Source organism: Brassica oleracea, chromosome C7 (assembly GCF_000695525.1).
Source record: "Brassica oleracea var. oleracea cultivar TO1000 chromosome C7, BOL, whole genome shotgun sequence".
NCBI classification, from domain to species: Eukaryota; Viridiplantae; Streptophyta; class Magnoliopsida; order Brassicales; family Brassicaceae; genus Brassica; species Brassica oleracea.
In genome coordinates, this window is record NC_027754.1 from 24,716,272 (window position 1) to 24,735,467 (window position 19,196).

Sequence of the window (19,196 nt, forward strand, 5' to 3'; positions counted from 1 at the left end):
TGATTTATTTTGGTAAATAATTCTTAATTAATATTTCTACGGATTATGTGGTACAACTAGTTTTTTCGATTTCAATACCAAAGTACAACTATGTACAACTATGTACAAACCGGTACAACTCAAATACTAGTACAACTATGTTATTTCATCTTGTATTATGCATCAAGTTTTAGATGTGTATCATGTTTTAAACATTGTGGGTGAAGTACATGTTAGTATGTTGCTTTAGTTGTATCGGTTGTACTAAAATAATTAGTGATGCAAATAATTTGCATCAATTTATTTAATAACTGATGTAAAAATATAAATTATTTGCATCATTTCATTTTACACAAAATTAATATCAATTTTAAGAAGTTATTCAAAAATATGTATCATTTACATCTGCTGATTTATATCGTTTACTAATTAAATGTAATTTAAAAAAAATATTTGATTAAAATGATTTATTTTGGTAAATAATTCTTAATTAATATTTTTACTGATTATTTGTATTATTTGTTGCAATTTTGTTTATTTCTAATAGCTATTATTATCTTGAGAAACAAACTAAAATTTTACAATTGTGGATAACAATTGAATTAATACATCACGATTAAAACAATTATTTGCAAAAAAAAAATCATACATCAAACCCAATCTTTTTTTTCTTTCTGGTGATTTGCGTCTTTAGAGCAATGGTTGAAGAATTTTCTGGCTCTAGCTTTTTGGTCTCGAGACTAAAAATATGAAGATGATTTTTTTCCGAAAATCGTACAACTAGTATAACTATTATAACTTATAAACATATCAATTCCAAATCAAATATTATTAAAAATATACTATTCATATATTTGACACATGCAAGCAGAAGAGATTAGACCAGTATGTCTTATTGGTTCTAAATCATTCTCTTTTTTAGCATTTTCATATGCAGGAAACAATCAATAAAAGAAATTATACATCTCATAATTAAGTGATGCCATTTCATAATTTTCTCAAAACCATGTTATCTTTTTTTTTTTTGGATGAGAATAAATATGGTGATAACACATAAGAAAATCACTTCTCAAATATGTATAGGAGATACTCAATTTGTACTAATTGTATTAATTCGAGTTGTACAAGTTGTACTAGTTGTACAAGTTTGAGTTGTACTAGTTGTACTAGTTTGAGGTTTACTAGTTGTACTAGTAATACCTTGCATTCTTCATTATCTTGAATATCGTAAGGAAAAGATGAAATTGGATTCTAGATAAGATATAATTGATTAAATATAACTATGGGTTGATCGATAGATAAAAAAGAAAAAAAATAGTGCATGATTGAAGAAATTTTTTTATTTTGTTTTATGATGAAAGAAATGGGGAAAAAGAAGGACTGGGTTGGGTTTCTTTCTTGTTTTTCTTCAGACATAGTTTTTCAATGAGTGACACGAAATTGGAGAAATATATGAGATTCAAGATGATTGTTGCCGAGTTTAATTAGTGATGGGAGATAGAGGGAGATCGTGATTTCAGTTTGTAGGTTTCGTTGGTTACGTTGAAGACAAAAAAAAATTGGGGATTTAGGTTTATTAAAACACAGGTCGGGTCGGGTTAATGGTAAATGGGTGGGTACACTGGCTGGATATGTAAATATGTTGAAGTTTTAGGTTTTATAGTATTTTCTGCTTAATTTTTATTTATTTTTAATTCATTAAAAAAATAAAAATAGAAATGGTCTACTCCAGATTTTTTTGTGCCCTTCTGGTCCATCCCAGCATTTGATCCCTTAATTAACAAGTACTAGGGGTATTGCCCCCGCGCAAGCGCGAAGTTATGGACAGAGTTCCTGTTTCATCTCAATATTTGTTAGGGTTATTGTAGCTGTGAATTTTGCGCTTTGGGTTGATCATTGTTTTTCAAGTTTTTTGTTGTTATAGGATTAGTGTTTTGATGATGAACTGTGTATGCACTGTTCTCCACTCACGAAGGACTAAACTGTGTTAGTAATTTGATTGATATAGTTCGTGGTTTTGCTTGTTGTGTCACTGAGGCTTATTGTTTGTTTGTCTTTTTAATTTGTTACTTGTACTGTTGAGATTACTTACATAAATTATATTAACGTTGTTGAGATTACCTTTTGTTTATGGATATTTTTTCTCCAGTTTAGTTGTGTAAGTTGTGTGTATTAAGTAATAATTTTTTTTATTCTTATGTTGGTTATATGTTTTTTTTTAATTTGTTGCTTTTATCGGACCTTTAAAACAAATACATGAAGATTTGTAGAAATAACTATAAAATGAGTGACAATTAGTATTTGGGTCTTAATGAGTTTTAAAAGAATATTTGTATTTCTCATGAGAAGATAATAGCATTGGCCTGTTGACATTAAGCATGTAAGCTATTTTCATAAGACAAGAGGAATGAGCAGGTGGAAATGTTGTTGCCGCATTTGTGTCTATTGCGATTGTCTCTTGTATCTCCTGGTATGGTTGTGTTTGTTTCTCTTTTATTTGATGGGTAATATGTAAACAAAAATCATTGTTAATTTTATTTATGAGAGTTTGTAACTTACTCTGCTTTTTTGTTTAGGTAATTTCACTGATCTTGGTTGTCGTCTTCGTCTTCTTCGTAAGCATCTGCGAAAGTAAGTTTGTAAATTGTTAAATAGCTGGCAGTGTAGTTTGTATTTGTTTAGCTGGCTCAATGTATGTCTCGTTGAGTTTTAGTTGAGTTGATTGGTTTGGTATATTTATTTTGAAGTTTATTTGTAAGATTAGACAAAAAGAGAGGTGATCATTAATGATTCGTCTTTTTTGAGATTCTAGTTTTTGGTGTTTTGATTGTTTCGGTTATTGTGGTTTCTTTTAAGCTGTAAAATAAAGATTTGTGTAAAATTAGATTGATAAGTAAGAGAGATAAATAGACGACCACAAATCTTGGGTAGAAAATATTTTTGATTATTGATGTTAGCACAATATATACACTAATAAAAAGAGAATTATGTGTTGATTGTTTCTTACGTATCAATGAGGAGACAGATAAAGACTCGAGTTGTTTCTTTGGTGAGGTCAGAGCCCTGGACTAAACAGATTTTTTCAACCACATCTGCGAGTTTAAATATCAGTTGTGATACTGGAACATAATATAAACTCAGATGCAATATGATAATATACCCGGAAGTTCTAGGTTTGTGTTCACAATCACTTGGAGATTGTCGAACAGTCTGATCTTGACTGGAGATTGATCTCAGGAGCACACGTGATGAAACAATAATAGTTAGTGAGATGAAACGAATGAGGAATGGATGATCAGTTATCTTGTAGATGCTTGAGCACCTAGCACCGTTAAAACGATCGATGTTCAAAATGGAACCTACTTTCAAAGATGGCCTGTAATGATTAGCACGTCCGACGGGAGTAAACCCATGAATCACGGAATCTGCAAATAATATTATTCAACAAAGAATTAGGAAATAAATTAAAGCAATTATGTTAAATAAGTGTGATAGATCGAAGATTAACTTACCCTTTCATCAAGAAAGAAAATTGTGATTTCCACAAACTCCCTATCTTTCTTGAAGTTCAGAGAATCCCAGAAGCGTAGGAAGCCAAAGGTTATGCTCTGACTACTACGACCAAGACGGAGAGACTCGAAGGTTGAGTGACGGACGCCGAGACGCCGGTTTGACGAATTGGAGAGGCAGAGAGAAACATTTTCTAGAAGATGGTTAAAGCTAAGAGGAATCAATGAGTTTTGTGGAAATGCAGATTGAGTTCATCAAAGATGAGAATCACATATATATAGGATTTACAGAGGGGCTACAAATCAGGAACATTTATGATCAAACGATTTAAGATGGAGACATGAAGAGTTCACCGGTGAAAAAATAGATTACAGACAGATACACGGCGCAACTCTGTAGCTCAAACTTGTTTGAGACAATGATGAAAAGAACTCAAACTCATGTTAAACGACAACAGTTTACAATATGGGAAAACTATAAATGTTGCAAACCTGAGTTTTTTTCATATAACGTTATGAATCTCATTTAAAAATGAAACCCATAATATACTTGTAGGTCCGACCTTCAGAGGAAGCCGAAGAAGTAAAGGCTTTCGACTTTTATAAATATATATTAGGTTCGACCATCAATGTACAAAGTATCATTTAGCTTAGTGGTATAAATTATATTTCAATAAACCGGGTTCGAACCATGGGCTTGACACTTTTTCACACTTCTTAAAAGTGGCAACCACAAAACGCTGACGTGGCGCGCCGAGGATCGATCAAAAACTCAACTATTATAATATAGATTTAATCGACACCACCACCAATCCATGAGTTATTGGGAAACGGTTGTGCGTTGGCGTGTCACGTTAAAGTGATTTACCGTCACCCGTTTTGAGAAAAATATGATCATTTGTTGTCAAGTTCCTCTCGCTCCCAAAACACAACTGTATGACTCTGATTAAGAACAACTCATTAGAGCTAATGAAAATATAAAACGTATACGCATTAGATAAGAAATAATATATCATAAGATTAGTAGAATTCAACCAAAATAGATAAATTGTGGTTTAGACTTGTTTGAATGGAAAATTTTGTTTGAAATGACTAAGTCAACTTGTCAGACGAAAAGTAATCAGCATAAAATTAAAAGTTGTTTACTTATGAGACATAATAGCTTATATATATATATATATATATATAGTTGTAAAAAGCTTGGTTTTAATCAGAGTCGGGATTTTGGAGAAAGCGACTGGGATGGAGTACAGGCTGGGCTGGGTGTCTATATAAACTATATAGAGTTGGTTAGAATCTAATAAATGTGTGCATAATAGGTGACAATAATCATCTCTAATAATAATGCAAAATGATACTTCGGGGTGTGTGGTGTGGTGTGTTAAAAGTTCGAAGTATTTCTCTTCTAATCACTCGAGGCTTTCACACCATCGTAAACAAAATCAACCCACCCCTTTTGCTTTATCAATCAAATCTTTTGTTTACTGTCCTGTAAATAAATAAATGGGCAGAGTGTATTCTACTTACTACTATTATAGTAAAAGTTAAAAGTAGAAGGAACATAGAGGAGGGACCAAGGGGGGAGGAAAGTGGAGGGGAGATTTCGTTTCATGATTCACTCGCTCTTTGGGTTTGACCAACTCAACACTCTTCTCCTTCCTCTCTTCTTCTTTTTTGTTTGTTTATTAAATATTCATCCACCATCCCACTCTCTCTCAATTCCACATCCATGCTCTCATTGGAATCGCTCTCTCTCGGATCTTTAGCATAATAAGCCAATGGGTGTGTGCTTCTCCGCCATTAGAGTCACCGGTGCCAGCAGTAGTAGACAGACCAACAACAACAACAACAAGGCTCATAAAAAAGGATGTAAGAAACCTCCAGAGAATAAGCCCTCTACCACCACCACCACCACCACCAACGCGAAGCGGAGAGCCACCGGGTCCGTCCCTTGCGGCAAGCGTACCGATTTTGGATACGCCAAAGACTTCCACGAGCAGTATACCATCGGGAAGTTGCTGGGTCATGGTCAATTCGGGTATACCTACGTTGCCATCGACAAGTCCAATGGCGATCGTGTCGCCGTCAAGAGGCTCGATAAGAGTAAGGTAACTCTATTACTGATTCCCTATCCAAATTAATAGGGATTCATTGTTTTGATTTTATTTCCACTACTATATACTATTCAGTAGATTCTATTTTTTGGGATCTAATTTAATTTATAATTTTTGAAAATCACTGCTCAATTTCAGATTGATTCTCCTTTTGTAACGATTCCTTTCTTCTTGGTCACTCACAGATGGTTCTTCCAATAGCGGTTGAGGACGTGAAGCGGGAGGTTGAGATACTTAAAGCTCTATCAGGGCACGAGAACGTTGTACAGTTTTACAATGCCTTTGACGATGACGACTACGTCTACATTGTTATGGAGTGAGAGTCGTCTCCCTTTGTTTTCTTTTATTTGTTCTAATCCATCATCACAATTTTGAATCTTACTCTCTCTCTTTAGGTTGTGCGAGGGAGGCGAGTTGCTGGATCGGATTTTATCCAAGTTAGTTACCATCTCTCTGAGGAAATAATCTCTTCTTCTCCCCTATTGAATTGACTGACGCACCTTTTCTTTTAGGAAAGATAGTCGTTACTCCGAGAAAGATGCAGCCGTTGTCGTTAGACAGATGCTCAAAGTCGCTGGAGAATGTCATCTCCACGGTCTTGTTCATAGAGATATGAAACCTGAGGTCTTATTATTATTATTATTTTTCTTTAACCTCTTTAACTTTATTGATATCAAATCAAAATCAATGTAATTGATTATGTGAGACATAAATTACAAAGAACATTAAATAGAGGTAGCAATAACACGATGATTTTGTAAGATAGGCTGACTCGCTAGTGTTTTTCATCGGCTCAGCTACTTCCACTAATTTTGATCCTTGTCTTTTTCCCTCTTTCAGAATTTTTTGTTTAAATCAACTCAACTCGATTCGCCTCTAAAGGCTACAGATTTTGGTTTATCCGATTTTATCAAACCAGGTTAGTACAAAGTCCACCACACTTAACTAAGTGGTTGAGATTTGTGTAGATTAACAAACAACTCAAAAAATAAATTTTCAGGGAAAAGGTTCCATGACATTGTTGGCAGCGCCTATTATGTAGCTCCAGAAGTACTTAAGCGCAGATCAGGGCCTGAATCTGATGTCTGGAGCATTGGTGTTATCACCTATATTTTACTCTGTGGAAGGCGCCCTTTCTGGGATAGGACTGAGGACGGTATTTTTAAGGAGGTCTTAAGGAACAAACCTGACTTCCGCCGCAAACCATGGTCAACTATAAGTGAAAGCGCGAAAGATTTTGTTAAAAAGTTACTTGTCAAAGACCCTCGAGCACGGCTAACTGCTGCTCAAGCCCTTTGTATGTGTTGTTGTCCTTGCTTTTTTTTTTGTACGACTTGTTGGCAGTTTTAATCATTAGGCTAATCCTCTTCTGTCTCTCTTGCCTTTGCAGCACATGCGTGGGTTAGAGAAGGAGGGAATGCCACTGATATCCCTGTCGACATTTCTGTTCTCAACAACTTACGTCAGTTTGTGAGATACAGCCGTCTTAAGCAGTTTGCTCTACGGGTAAGCCAAACGAGGATAGAGATTCTTTTTTTTGGGGAAATGTCTCTTATGCTCTGTGTCCCCTTTCTGGCAGGCGCTTGCTAGCACACTCGACGAGGCAGAGATTTCTGACCTCAGAGATCAGTTTGATGCAATTGATGTTGATAAAAACGGTGTCATTAGTCTTGAGGAAATGAGACAGGCAAGTGAACTTTATTACAAAATTGCTTTTGAGAACAAATACTAGTTATATGTCTATGCATGATTCAGAGTCTTTTGTCTACAGGCACTTGCCAAAGACCTTCCTTGGAAACTGAAGGATTCACGAGTTGCTGAGATCCTTCAAGCGGTAGTTACAGTTTTTCTTATTTTTTTCATTGCAATTGCATCTGTGGGGGGGTATATCATTATCTGAAAATCTTTGGTGGACACAGATTGATAGCAACACTGATGGATTAGTGGACTTCACAGAGTTTGTAGCAGCAGCTCTACATGTTCATCAGCTGGAAGAACATGATTCAGAGAAATGGCAGTTAAGATCAAGAGCAGCTTTTGAGAAATTCGACATTGACAAAGATGGGTACATAACGCCCGAGGAGCTTCGAATGGTAAGCTCTTTTTACCTCCTCTTGTGTTGTCTTTTGTGGAGTAGATGATGGAACAAGAAAAAAGGAAAAAAATGAAGAGTGTATTTTTGTTTTGGTGAATTTAATCAGCACACGGGATTAAGAGGCTCAATAGACCCACTTCTGGATGAAGCAGACATAGACAGAGACGGGAAGATAAGCCTGCATGAGTTCCGGAGACTTCTAAGAACAGCGAGCATAAGTTCGCAGAGAGTTGTAAGCCCTGGAGGCCGCCACAGGAATCCTCGGTAGTTTTAAATGGTATTTTTTTAGTAGAAGAAGAAGAGGCAGAGGAGAATGGAGACAGGGCAGTGTAATTTGTTGTTGGGATGTAATATTGTCTTTATATGTAATGTTGGTTGTACCATAAGTGGGGTTTTTGGGTGAGGTTGTAGTAGTGATAAGTGAGTGAAGCAGCAAAACCAGAGAAATGGTCTTTTGGCATTCCTTGAAAAACACAGAAGAATTATTTTGGGTCATTACCAGGTGGAGGAGGTTATGGAAGGCCACGTGCATACACTGAGTAGACCAGATCCAATTTTAATGGGTGGGGTACAAAAAGAAAGAAAGATAGATTCCAGCTGTATTCTCTCATAATATTATTGTGGGTGTGAACACCAAAACGAACACACCATACAGACTTTTTCTATTGTTTTCCATGATCCTCCAGCCAGGATCGGAGTGGCTCTCTCTCTATTTTTGATGATAATATAATATTGCAACAACGAGATTATTGCAATTCTTCATTTCTTTTCCCCTTGGGAAGATTTTCATCAACGTTCAAAAGAGAGCATCATTACCACCAGCATATTACTCTTCCTCACTTCCTTATTCATCTTTTTATACTTCTTGCAACATTATAGTGTGTGTTTCTCATTGCCAAACCTTTTTTCTCAAAGGAAGTTTAATAAAAAGACTGTATTTATTAATTAATCCCTGTGTTACTCATAATTAACACAACTTTTATTTGATGACTCAGCAACACACTTAACATTCTAAATAGGCGATACATTTTATTACATCACATCTTGCATTATACTTTCTTTTATTTTAATAAAAGAGAATGATTAGTTTGTAGATTGCTGCTGCTCCTTGTTGATGGGAAAGCTCTGATTCACCCAAGCCAAGTACCCACCTCCTACGTTTCTCACTTTCTTGTAACCCTATTTTTTTTACATTCAGTATGAATAATTTTTTCTTCTTCATTCTTAAACAACAATAAATAATCCAAGTGTGTGTGTATTATTGACTTTTGACTTACTGCAGCAACAAGCTCACTTGTGGCATTTAAGGATCTGGCTCCACTCTGACAACCCTGCATGTATCATATTGTCAGTTTTCTCATTTTTGTGGGTGTGATGAGGAAGAAAAGAGTTATTACCACAAGGATATCATCAGTTGGGCTGAGAAGAGAAGATACTTGATCCAAAAAATTTGGATTCTTCACTCTCCCTAGTGTATCACACAGATCAAGAGGATCTTATATATACATCTCAATTGGATAATAACTCAGCTTGATTTTGATTACCTTGAGGTGTGTTGAGCATGTAGGGAACGTTGAGGATCTTAGGTGCCACACAATGGCCTCTCCTGAACTCTTCCTCGGTCCTGCATGTGCAAGAAATTAACAACTTGAATTGGTTACTTGCACATAGTCATGATGATGGGACAATAGAGCGTACCTAACATCAAGATATTGATGGTCGGACTGGAGGAGAGTTTTGGCTTGGCTCACATCAACAGTAACAACTTCTGGTATCATCTTTTGAATAACAAAAAAAAAGAGAAGAAAAGAAAAGATGAAAGCTTTAGGAAGAGAGCAGATGATAATAAATAACCCGGAGGGCAGAGCATTAACAGATAATGTTATTTTATTAACATACGCATTATGGTCAGCATAAATATTATAAATAGTATATGATCTTAGCCATTACAAATTTGTTGCTATAGACGAGGAAATGAAATGTAGAATAAAGAACAAAAAGATAAGTCTGACCTTGGACAGCTAAGTAAAGCCCACCTAGAAAACGTGTTCACTTCTCACTAATTTAAAATAGGAAAATTTGGACTCCTACCAACGCATTTTCCTCTAATTAGGACAATAGCAATTTCAACTGTTTGAACACTCTGCAAATTCACATATGACACGGATACCCCTACACGCCAACCTCCATGAATTATGTGTTTTGAGTAGGTAAAATCTTATGTCTAGATACGCAAAGATCCTATTTTCTGACATCTTCATCCAAATCCTTTAATGTCAGATTGGTTTTCAATTAACCGTTGGTTTCAAACTATATTTTCAAATTTCAAAACCATATCTCTCTTCATACGATTATCTCTCTATTTTTCTGTCTCGAGAAAATCATTCTTAAACAGAAACCCCTAAAAACTGCCAGCGAGCTCGTGAGAAAATTGAGAACAATAATTCGCAACCTCCACCATACCCTAGAGATAAGTACTTTGCCGGCAACTACTCTGACGGTGGCTTGGCTTGCTCCTGGGTTTCGATTTCATCCGACTGATGAAGAACTCGTGAGCTATTACTTGATATCTACAAGCATGAGCTTTGGGACTTTCCAGGTTATCTAGATTTCTTTATCTCTTTATTTTTTTTTTAAATGCATCTTTGTGGTTTGGGTTTCTTTGTGATGTGAGTTACTTGTTTCTGATTTGGCTTCGTTGTGGTTTTGTCTCTTGACTTAATTCTAGGAAAATAGTTTAGCTTTATGCGTCATTTTTTTTGGGAAATTTAGTTGTATATTTACCCCTTTGCTATGTTTAAGCTGTAAACCTGCAACCTAAATCAACATATTAATTGTGCAAAAGTTAGTATTTTAGGCAGATTCCACAAGAGTTTCTTGATATCTTGTGCTTCAATTTTATTTGCTTTTGTTTCAGGGAATGACTTTAACAAGTGTTTAGTTAGCCGTCTAATCATTCTTTTTAAAGCTAAGATTATTCTTAGCTGAGTTGTGAATGTTTTATCCTGATAATAACATTTTATAATATTTGTATTTCATTTTGGTGAAGCTAATAATATGTTTAAAAGGACACATAAAATTTTAGCCGGTTACACACCAATGTGTACTATAATAATCACGATTATTTACATGTTAGTCAGTTTGTCTAACAGAATTTACAAATGATATTTCTAAATTTTAAGGTTAAACTTTGTATAACCAACTTGTTACCATCATGTCATATTAAGTCATTTACTTAACTTTATGTCTTTTTACAAACGTTGTAGGAGCCAATGTCTTAAAGATTTGACATATCCTAATATACCTTCTCTACAACAATCTACTACAGTTGGAACAAATACTAAAACCGTGTAAAATGTGGATGGTTCTGCAGACATTTGGGTGGAACAAAGTAGGAACCAGCATAGTCAAAACAGTGCATATCATAGAGAAGGAGACATGCTCAGAAGAGAGTGAGACCATAGATGGATTTTAAGCAATGGTTTTCAATCCTATCGAACTAGATATAATTTGATGTCAAGTATAATGCTTTTCTAGTAGTATTTCTAAGTGTTTAGTTAGAGAGAGTTGTGAAACTCCACAGTTTGTACTCTTAACTTTTTTTGGTTATAAATGTTTTGAAACACCGTTATTGTATGTCAATAACAATCATTTATTTTACTTGATTGGTTCTTTATGTTTGTTTCACGAAAACTTTTCCAGCATTACAAAAGTATTAGATGAGAAAATAAAGTGATTTTGTCTACAAACATCATGTACGGAGATGGATATTCCTTCAATCTTAGGTGGTTATGTAATATACTAGACACGATTCATAACGTTGTTGGCCGGTTAATAATATTTCATAAACGGATTATGGATTAAAATGTGGTTAATAGTTAAAGTCTTCCCAACCTATCAGAAGTTTCACTCTCGCACTCTTTTTAGGACGAAAAGATACTTTACTTGATTGCTTCTTTAGAATTGTATAAAAAAAGTTTACTAGTTTGAAAATATATTACACGGGAAAATAGTTGAGTTAGCAAGCATACATAATTTCGTATTTTGTATTTTTTATCTTGTTTACATCAAGGAAAATTTAGTAGATCGCTAAGAAAATTAATAGACGAAAACATATATTTGTTAGCTGGCCAGACATGTGTTCAAAATTATCTAAACACATTTTGCACCACTTTGATTTTTTAAGACATTTACCCGGCTAAACAAACGATTGCTTGTATAATGTTTTTTTAGCCATGAATAAATTTTGTTAGCTAGCTAACTATCATATTGTTATATCCATCTATGTGAGGGTAACGAGATCCAATTTCTGACTTCAATTGAAATTCGATGGTTCTGGAGGTGAGTTGAGATGAGATGCTAGTCTTGATTATCTGAGTGATCCGAAAAATTTTCAGATGCAAAAAAACTAAAGATGATGAACTTCAAGAGAGAGAACACATGATCTTGTTTGAGATTGTCGTGGGGATTGGTCTGATGTGATTGAGCGATTATGTATGTATGGTAAAGATCATATGATACTTGACAAAATTTTCTTTGGTTTTCTGTGGATTTATCAGTAGAATAAAGAAGCATCAGAAAAAGATCAAGATAGAAGATAATGATTACGGCGAGAGAACAAAAGAAAAAATCAAAATCTTTGCAAAAGTCTATTAACAAATATAAGTGAATAGAAAAATATTGCTAGTAAATAGAGGAAGCAAAATCTTTTCTTGCATTGCCACTTTTACGCGAGCACACCAAAAAATCTGAACCAAATCTTTATCTAATCTTATTAATAGTTTTTAAAAATTCTCTGACAGCTATTAGCCGTACCAAGCTCAGCAGGTAAACAATTGTTACGTCTAATACGCAGGGGCACCGTCGTCATTCCGCATCTACTTTACGTACAACAGGTGAGTAAGTTTTACTGTTATTGGCATTCCACTAGTTTTATTTTTCTTTGTTTTTAAGCAAATTATCCCTTTAAAATATAGAAAGAAATTAGCGTGAATTATTAACATGTAAAACTAAACACAAATTAAACACAAATTGATGACCCTAAACACAAGTTTCTCGTGTTGATCATCACTGAATCCAGTGGAAACTACCTTGTCGATGTAAACAAGGATGGGATTGCGCAACTAACGACCCCACGAAGGAGTCATTGTATTTGTTGGGACGTTAGGTATGGATGAGGGACGATGACGTCTCCTTCTTACTTTCTTTATTTGTTTAATAACATCACCAAAAAAAATCAAAAGCCACGTTCCATTCCACTATGTATGGGATTTCGGATTCAGTATTTTTAAACTTCGGGACAAGCGATTCATCATCAAAGATTACATAAAAGATTGGCCTGGATCTTGTACCTCATCTGACACGGACAATCTAAAAAACATTGTTTCTATCGATTTGGTTGCCTTATATGTGCAAACACACACACCCACCAGAGGTCGGTCTTAACTCAAAAAAACATTAAGTGATATTCGCAAATAAAAAGATTACAAAACAACAACACACACAATGATCATTTATATGTGAAAAAAACAAAGCTACTATGTACACATGTAAGGAACAACAATCAGGCAAGCAAAGTAACTCCGGATCTTTTCTTTTGTTTAAATAGTATCGACCAATATGGAAAATCTAAAGGCTTTACCTATACTTATCCCAACATGATTCCCCATTCAATATCACCGGGAACATCAGATCGATGCAAACATGGCCCTAATACACAGAAACCGAGCACTGATCTTACGCCAATCTTAAAGGCTTTGACTGGATTGAGCAGAGGTAAATCTACCCGTACTTGTACCTGTTCTTGGACTATCTCGTTTTTGTGCCTGAAACAACACAAACAGTGTATTGAATCCACCAAAAAACACAAAATAACAAGCCAGGGATTTGACAAATACATATGGAAAGAGAGAGAGAGAGGTTACACTAACTCTCATGGGCCTCACCTCGGAAGACATAGTCTGCGTTCTTATATCATGCTTGCACACCGGGCAGGATGTACCCCATTTTGTCAACCAAGAGTCGATGCAGTTCAAGTGAAAAGCTGCACAAGTGGTTCACCCCCAGCTTAGATAAACTAAAACAAAGGCCAAAATCTTGGGATGTTGTGTACACTAAAACCATGGACGGCACTAAGATTTGGGGAAGAGGTATAGGCCATTTAGTAAAGATTTCAATTAAAAAAAAAATTCTTACAAATTTGAGGGCATGTGTCTATGTAAAATTTTGGGGACTATAGGCCAATGGACTAAAACCATAAAGTAGAAACAGTTATCCTAGAAAGAATGCAAACTATTAAAGTGTGCGTAGATTAGGCAATCCAATTACGAGCTTTGCGGCAATCTCATATAAAGCTTACATCTCCATGACTCGAGCAATGAATACAAAAAAAAAAAAAAGAAGAGCAGTTAATAATACCATGTTGGCAGGGCAATAGTCTAAGGGAGTCTCCAAATCTATAATCCTCGAGGCATATGGCACACGTATCACCTCCGTGAAAAGAATCAGCAAAGGTGAAAGTGGGGAGTGTGCGGACCAGCTTCGGATCTAGTGACACGGTCCGGTTGCTGTGCCTGCCTCGCCATTGGGTCCAGTGCCTTGGAGCAAAGAAGGCGAGCAAAAGGAAAGTAATGATGAGTAGGAGAGAGAAGAAAGAGATGGCGAGGACAGTCCAAGCAGTCCCCTTGGTTGGAGGATAAATGCAGCATTCGCCCTCTCGGCCTCTGGCGTACTTGCTCAAGATCTCGCCGGCAACGTTTGAAACGAAGACTGCAGCAGCAAGTGTAATCTCCTGAGTGTTCACCTTCACTGTGCAAAAAAAACAAAAACAGATGTGGAATCCAAAATTGATAGACTCTACAAAGAAGTAATATCTTTGAGGCTTACTAATGACGAGATCTTCGTTGTCTAAGTTGTCATAGACAATCGCAGCTTGAAAAAAACCCGAGTTCTGGGCGTGGAGAAGCTTATCCTCGAAAGAGCATCCGCCTCTGATGATAAGAGCCAACTTAGTAAGAGAACTGTTAGATGGGGGCAGAAGAGGAGAGCAACCGTCGAGGGGATTTGCGACGAACAGAGCTCCGCATATTCCGTTTCTGGGGACGGAGCCGTCTACAAGGAACAATTTAATTTAAACAAAAACTCAGGAGAATTTTCAGATAAGCAGTGAGAGAGAGAGATTGACCGACCGAATTTGGCGGGGAGATGAGGAAAAGAGGTGGAGATAGAATTGAGTACGACGGTGGCAGTTGATAATTGTAGGAGGAAAGGAGCTGCGAGTAGACATACAATAACATCTCTCATCTCTCTTTCTCTCGGACCCCCCGTGGTGGTGGATCGATTCGATGGCTTTTCCGTTTCAGGCGGTCGCAGAAACGCCTTTGCTTTCTTCACCCGAACCTTCTACTCAACCCAGAGGCTCTATTTTTCAATTAAAAAAAACAGCCAACGTGGCAGCGTTTATTTGGTTGTGGTTGTGGGGTCTTGGTGAAGGAAACATACAAAAAGGAAACAAACATACATAAAGAGTTTTCTTATGTGAGAATCTCTCTTTTATACGAGGACACAACATAATATGGCTTGGGTCTGTCCTTTCCTGCTGAGCCTTGGTAATCACATTGCGCAGATGCTCGTGTCTTGATTAACAAGCCCATGTTTGAGTGTCAAATCCACAAGCTTACACTAGAGTTACTGTTGAGTACATCAACTTGGGAATATACCCAAAGTGGTGGTGGTCTTTCTACTCCCATCGTCGACTTTTGACTTGCACAGGTAATAAATTTTTTTACTTGTATTTGATTTGTTTTCGAGTACTCGATCAAAAATGAATTACTTGCAAGTTACTTGTTCCTTCTCTATTACTTATTATTTACACGAATTTTTTTGAGTATTTAAGAATTACTTACTAAATAATATTCTTTTAAAAATAAACATAAAAGTTTGTTTTGTTTATCCTTTACTTAAAGTAACACATGAATTACTTTAAATGAAATATTTGTTCATATTATATAGAAGACAAATAAAAAATATATAAATATTTTGATATATAAGAATTGTATAATTTTTACGATGACAAATTTTTTTTCTCTAAGCAAGTAACAAGTAAAAACAAGCCATATAGCTAAATTTTTAATACTTGTTACTATTTAATACTTGACTAGATGACGACAAGTATTTAAAAATCAAGACAGATACAAAACAAGTAACAAGTATAAGAAGAGTAATGAGTATTTTTGTCTAATCCTAGATGCAAGTAAAAGAAAAAGCAAATATGAACAAGTATTTAATAGATCATGTAACAAATACTAAGTAATGAGGCAAGTAACGAGTCAAGTATTAAAAATAATAATGATACTTGATACTTAACTTGGTCTTGCAGGTAATGAAAATTGTCGACTTGTTACTTGCCTCGACAACAACGAGTACCTGAATTTTCGAGGCAGGTACGAGTCAAGTAGCGAGTTTAAGGCGAGTAACGAGTAATGATGCCCAGCCCTACTTACTCTCGTCTGCTATCAGACTGACACTTTCTCTGCCTATAAAGTAATGCAACCGGGAGAATTCTCAACTCAATTAGGGAATTTATAGAGAAGAACTACAGAGAAATATATTTCCAATAAACTGTTAAATATAGTTTGATTCAAGGATTTCATGTCACCGACTTGTTTGAGCTGATATCATTATCTTTACATTTGCAGATAACTGAGAGCGGAGGAAAAAACATTGAGGTTAATGTAACGATGACGTGAGAGGAATGTGGGCTGCTCCAGCTAGCTAGAAGAAGCTGCAATTGATGCTATTGTAGCCAAAATCGAAACCCTCGAAAGGAAACTTGATTAAAACACAAATATTTCAACTTTGGTCTTCCATTTTTCAGTTATCTACTTTTTGATGTTTATGCCTCCAGAGACCTGTTTTTTTTTTTTTTTTTAGTGGATTTTGATTAGATATATTTTGACTAGGTCATTATTGGTGGATAATCTGGTATCTCTGAAAATATAGTTTAATAAGTTATTCGAAAGAATGGACACAGATCCACATGAGATTATCTAACATACAGAAGAAGAATGCTTAGCATGGTTCAAGGCAAATGCATCAGCTTCTATTGAAGAGTAAAACTAGATAATATTGATTCACAAGTCATATGCTTACATAATATATGTGTCTCGTGAATGATTTTTTAAGCCCTATATCAGCCATGTTCGTTTCTCTGACGCAGCTTCAGCGACAAGCGGCAAGAAATATAAAAGAATTAAAAATAACAGATGAATAAGATTATCAAAAATTTACCGGTTGTAGATGAGTTTGGAAAGGTACATCTAGAAAATTTTAATTTATTTTGCTGCGTTTGGAACTAGAAAAACTTAGCTAGATAATGGGATTATGTTTTGTCACACTCTACATGCTTAGTTTTTGAAACAGATTGCAAAAATTTGGTTGCAGTGATGGAGTATACTCAAGAGTGGCCAAACTTTTCTAAAGAACCGAAGGAAATAACAGTATTAGAAAGAAGATTTCAATATTTCATCACTTCAAAATTGTCTACATTTGTAGATCTCATAATGTAATTACGAAATATTTAATCAGAGATTATTCCAGAAAAAGGTGTACTGTTATATTGGGCTTGCTGCTAAAATATTAACCCCCTATAATATAAAAACTGAATTGGGAGTATGTGTCCCTCTGTCTCTTCTCTATTACTTCAAGAGAACACATCGCTTGCCTCCCTTCCTTCCATCAACCATGGCTTATTCAGCTCCCATATCTCCATCCCTATCCTTCTTCAAAACCCCCCAACTCGCCAGATTCTCGTTCCCTTTCTCCCCACTTTACTCTAGCCCTAGGATTCAGAATCTAAGTCTGCCCACCATGAAGAACAAGACGTGGTCGTCGTCCGTGGTGGTGGCGGCGACGGCGGCGGAGAAGCAGAAGAAGAAGAGATACCCTGGAGAATCGAAAGGGTTTGTGGAGGAGATGAGGTTTGTGGCGATGAGACTTCACACGAAAGAGCAGGCCAAGGAAGGTGAGAAAGAGACAAAAGCTCCCGAGGAGCGTCCTGTCGCTAAATGGGAACCGACTGTTGAAGGTTACTTGAGGTTTTTGGTGGATAGCAAGTTGGTTTATGACACGCTTGAAGAGATTATTAGTCAGTCCACTTTCCCAACTTGTGAGTTTTCTCAATTTTGATTAGTTGGGTCGATTGTTCAAATGTTTAGGTGTTTACTAATCAACCCACTTCTTGTTCAGGATTTGATTTAGACTAGTTTCCCATTAATTGTAGTTTTTGTTTCTTGGTCCGTATGTGTCACTGCAAACCTTACATAGACTTGAGAGTCTTCAGACAATATTTGAGGGATCACCGATTATGCTTATTAGCTCTAAGGTTCCTCCAGATACTACTGGTCTGTGAATAGTTAGTTGCAAAAGTAGGTCTCTTTTTCTTGTGGATCCATTGTGACAAGTTTACTGTATTTATTTTCTGGTAGATGCGGAATTCAAGAACACGGGGCTGGAAAGGGCAGAGAAATTGGACACTGATCTGAAGTGGTTCAAAGAACAAGGCTACGAGATTCCAGAACCAACTGCTACTGGTAAAAAGTATTCTCAGTATTTAAAGGATTTAGCTGACAAGGATCCTCCATCATTCATTTGTCACTTTTACAACATCTACTTCGCCCACAGCGCTGGTGGCCGAATGATTGGAAGAAAGGTAATAAAAAGAGCTTTGTGCACTAAACTCAGCCTACAAAAATAATTCTGAAGCTTTCAACTAATTTTTTCAGGTAGCCGAGAGGATTCTCGACAATAGAGAACTCGAGTTTTACAAATGGGACGGCGACCTTTCCGAATTGTTGCAGAACGTGAGGGAAAAACTGAACAAAGTTGCAGAGGAGTGGACGAGAGAAGAAAAGAATCATTGTTTGGAAGAGACCGAGAAATCGTTCAAGTATTCTGGTGAGATACTTCGTCTCATATTGTCCTGATATTCCTCTCTTTATACGTGCTTGTTGGCGGCAACTAAAATCTCTGCTCAAGTTTTTTATTCCTGTATCATATTTTTAAACTCGCTTCTGCTTGTTTGTATCAAACTCTTATTTGCTTCAAAGCTTAATACGACGTTGGAAGTTGAGCGTTCTGTATCATAGTCAAGATTTTTTAGTCTAAGAAGAGTCACTGGATAAACCAACAACATCAGATCATTAGAGCTTCATCAATGGTATAATTATCATGTGGTTTCATAGAAATGAAAGATATTAATATTTCATTTTAAACCATGAAACTATTAGTTTGATTATTTCACTCCTTTTTTTTCTGTAATTATGAAAAAAGTGAAAAAATTATTTGCTGGTTACTGGTTAACATCGAACTGATCAAACAAAAAGCTGTCTACATTTTACAAGAAAAACAAACATTGCTGAACAAAAATAGCAACTTCTCGGGGACACTTTCCGACCATGCTGTCTACACTTTCTATATCCAGCGCTTTTTAGGAAATCGCGC

The 19,196-nt window shown here is 35.9% G+C and overlaps 4 protein-coding genes across 6 annotated transcripts; 2 read left to right on the forward strand and 2 right to left on the reverse strand.

Moving 5' to 3' along the window:
- Positions 1-5,073: 5,073 nt before the first annotated feature.
- LOC106306332 (calcium-dependent protein kinase 28) lies at positions 5,074-8,362 on the forward strand. 2 transcript variants are annotated; one of them, XR_001263135.1, is made up of 12 exons: positions 5,074-5,596; positions 5,788-5,918; positions 5,998-6,039; positions 6,115-6,226; positions 6,443-6,521; positions 6,603-6,899; positions 6,993-7,108; positions 7,182-7,289; positions 7,374-7,436; positions 7,522-7,695; positions 7,804-8,101; positions 8,209-8,362. XR_001263135.1 is itself a non-coding variant. In XM_013742908.1 (11 exons), exons 1-11 carry the CDS (start codon positions 5,267-5,269, stop codon positions 7,963-7,965), a joined length of 1,614 nt encoding a protein of 537 aa, XP_013598362.1. In that variant the 5' UTR covers positions 5,074-5,266; the 3' UTR covers positions 7,966-8,362. The 2 variants fall into 2 exon arrangements, 1 of the variants encoding a protein (XP_013598362.1); XM_013742908.1 differs by having other exon boundaries at positions 7,804-8,362.
- Positions 8,363-8,614: 252 nt separating this feature from the next.
- On the reverse strand, positions 8,615-9,799 carry LOC106306334 (thiosulfate sulfurtransferase 18-like). Its single transcript, XM_013742909.1, has 6 exons — positions 9,710-9,799; positions 9,396-9,475; positions 9,242-9,321; positions 9,095-9,165; positions 8,975-9,028; positions 8,615-8,876 (listed from the first exon to the last, which is right to left on the reverse strand). Exons 2-6 carry the CDS (start codon positions 9,473-9,475, stop codon positions 8,781-8,783), a joined length of 381 nt encoding a protein of 126 aa, XP_013598363.1. The 5' UTR covers positions 9,710-9,799; the 3' UTR covers positions 8,615-8,780.
- Positions 9,800-13,068: 3,269 nt separating this feature from the next.
- On the reverse strand, positions 13,069-15,166 carry LOC106301746 (receptor homology region, transmembrane domain- and RING domain-containing protein 1). Of its 2 annotated transcripts, XM_013738214.1 has the most exons (5): positions 14,885-15,162; positions 14,583-14,807; positions 14,115-14,504; positions 13,643-13,740; positions 13,131-13,522 (listed from the first exon to the last, which is right to left on the reverse strand). In XM_013738214.1, the coding sequence occupies exons 1-5, from the start codon at positions 14,997-14,999 to the stop codon at positions 13,445-13,447; spliced, it is 906 nt and encodes a 301-aa protein (XP_013593668.1). In that variant the 5' UTR covers positions 15,000-15,162; the 3' UTR covers positions 13,131-13,444. The 2 variants fall into 2 exon arrangements, with proteins under 2 accessions (XP_013593667.1, XP_013593668.1); XM_013738213.1 differs by having other exon boundaries at positions 13,069-13,522; positions 14,115-14,807; positions 14,885-15,166.
- A 2,202-nt stretch (positions 15,167-17,368) lies between these two features.
- On the forward strand, positions 17,369-18,838 carry LOC106301427 (heme oxygenase 1, chloroplastic-like). Its single transcript, XM_013737818.1, has 3 exons — positions 17,369-17,862; positions 18,182-18,405; positions 18,479-18,838. Exons 1-3 carry the CDS (start codon positions 17,439-17,441, stop codon positions 18,677-18,679), a joined length of 849 nt encoding a protein of 282 aa, XP_013593272.1. The 5' UTR covers positions 17,369-17,438; the 3' UTR covers positions 18,680-18,838.
- Positions 18,839-19,196: the final 358 nt, after the last annotated feature.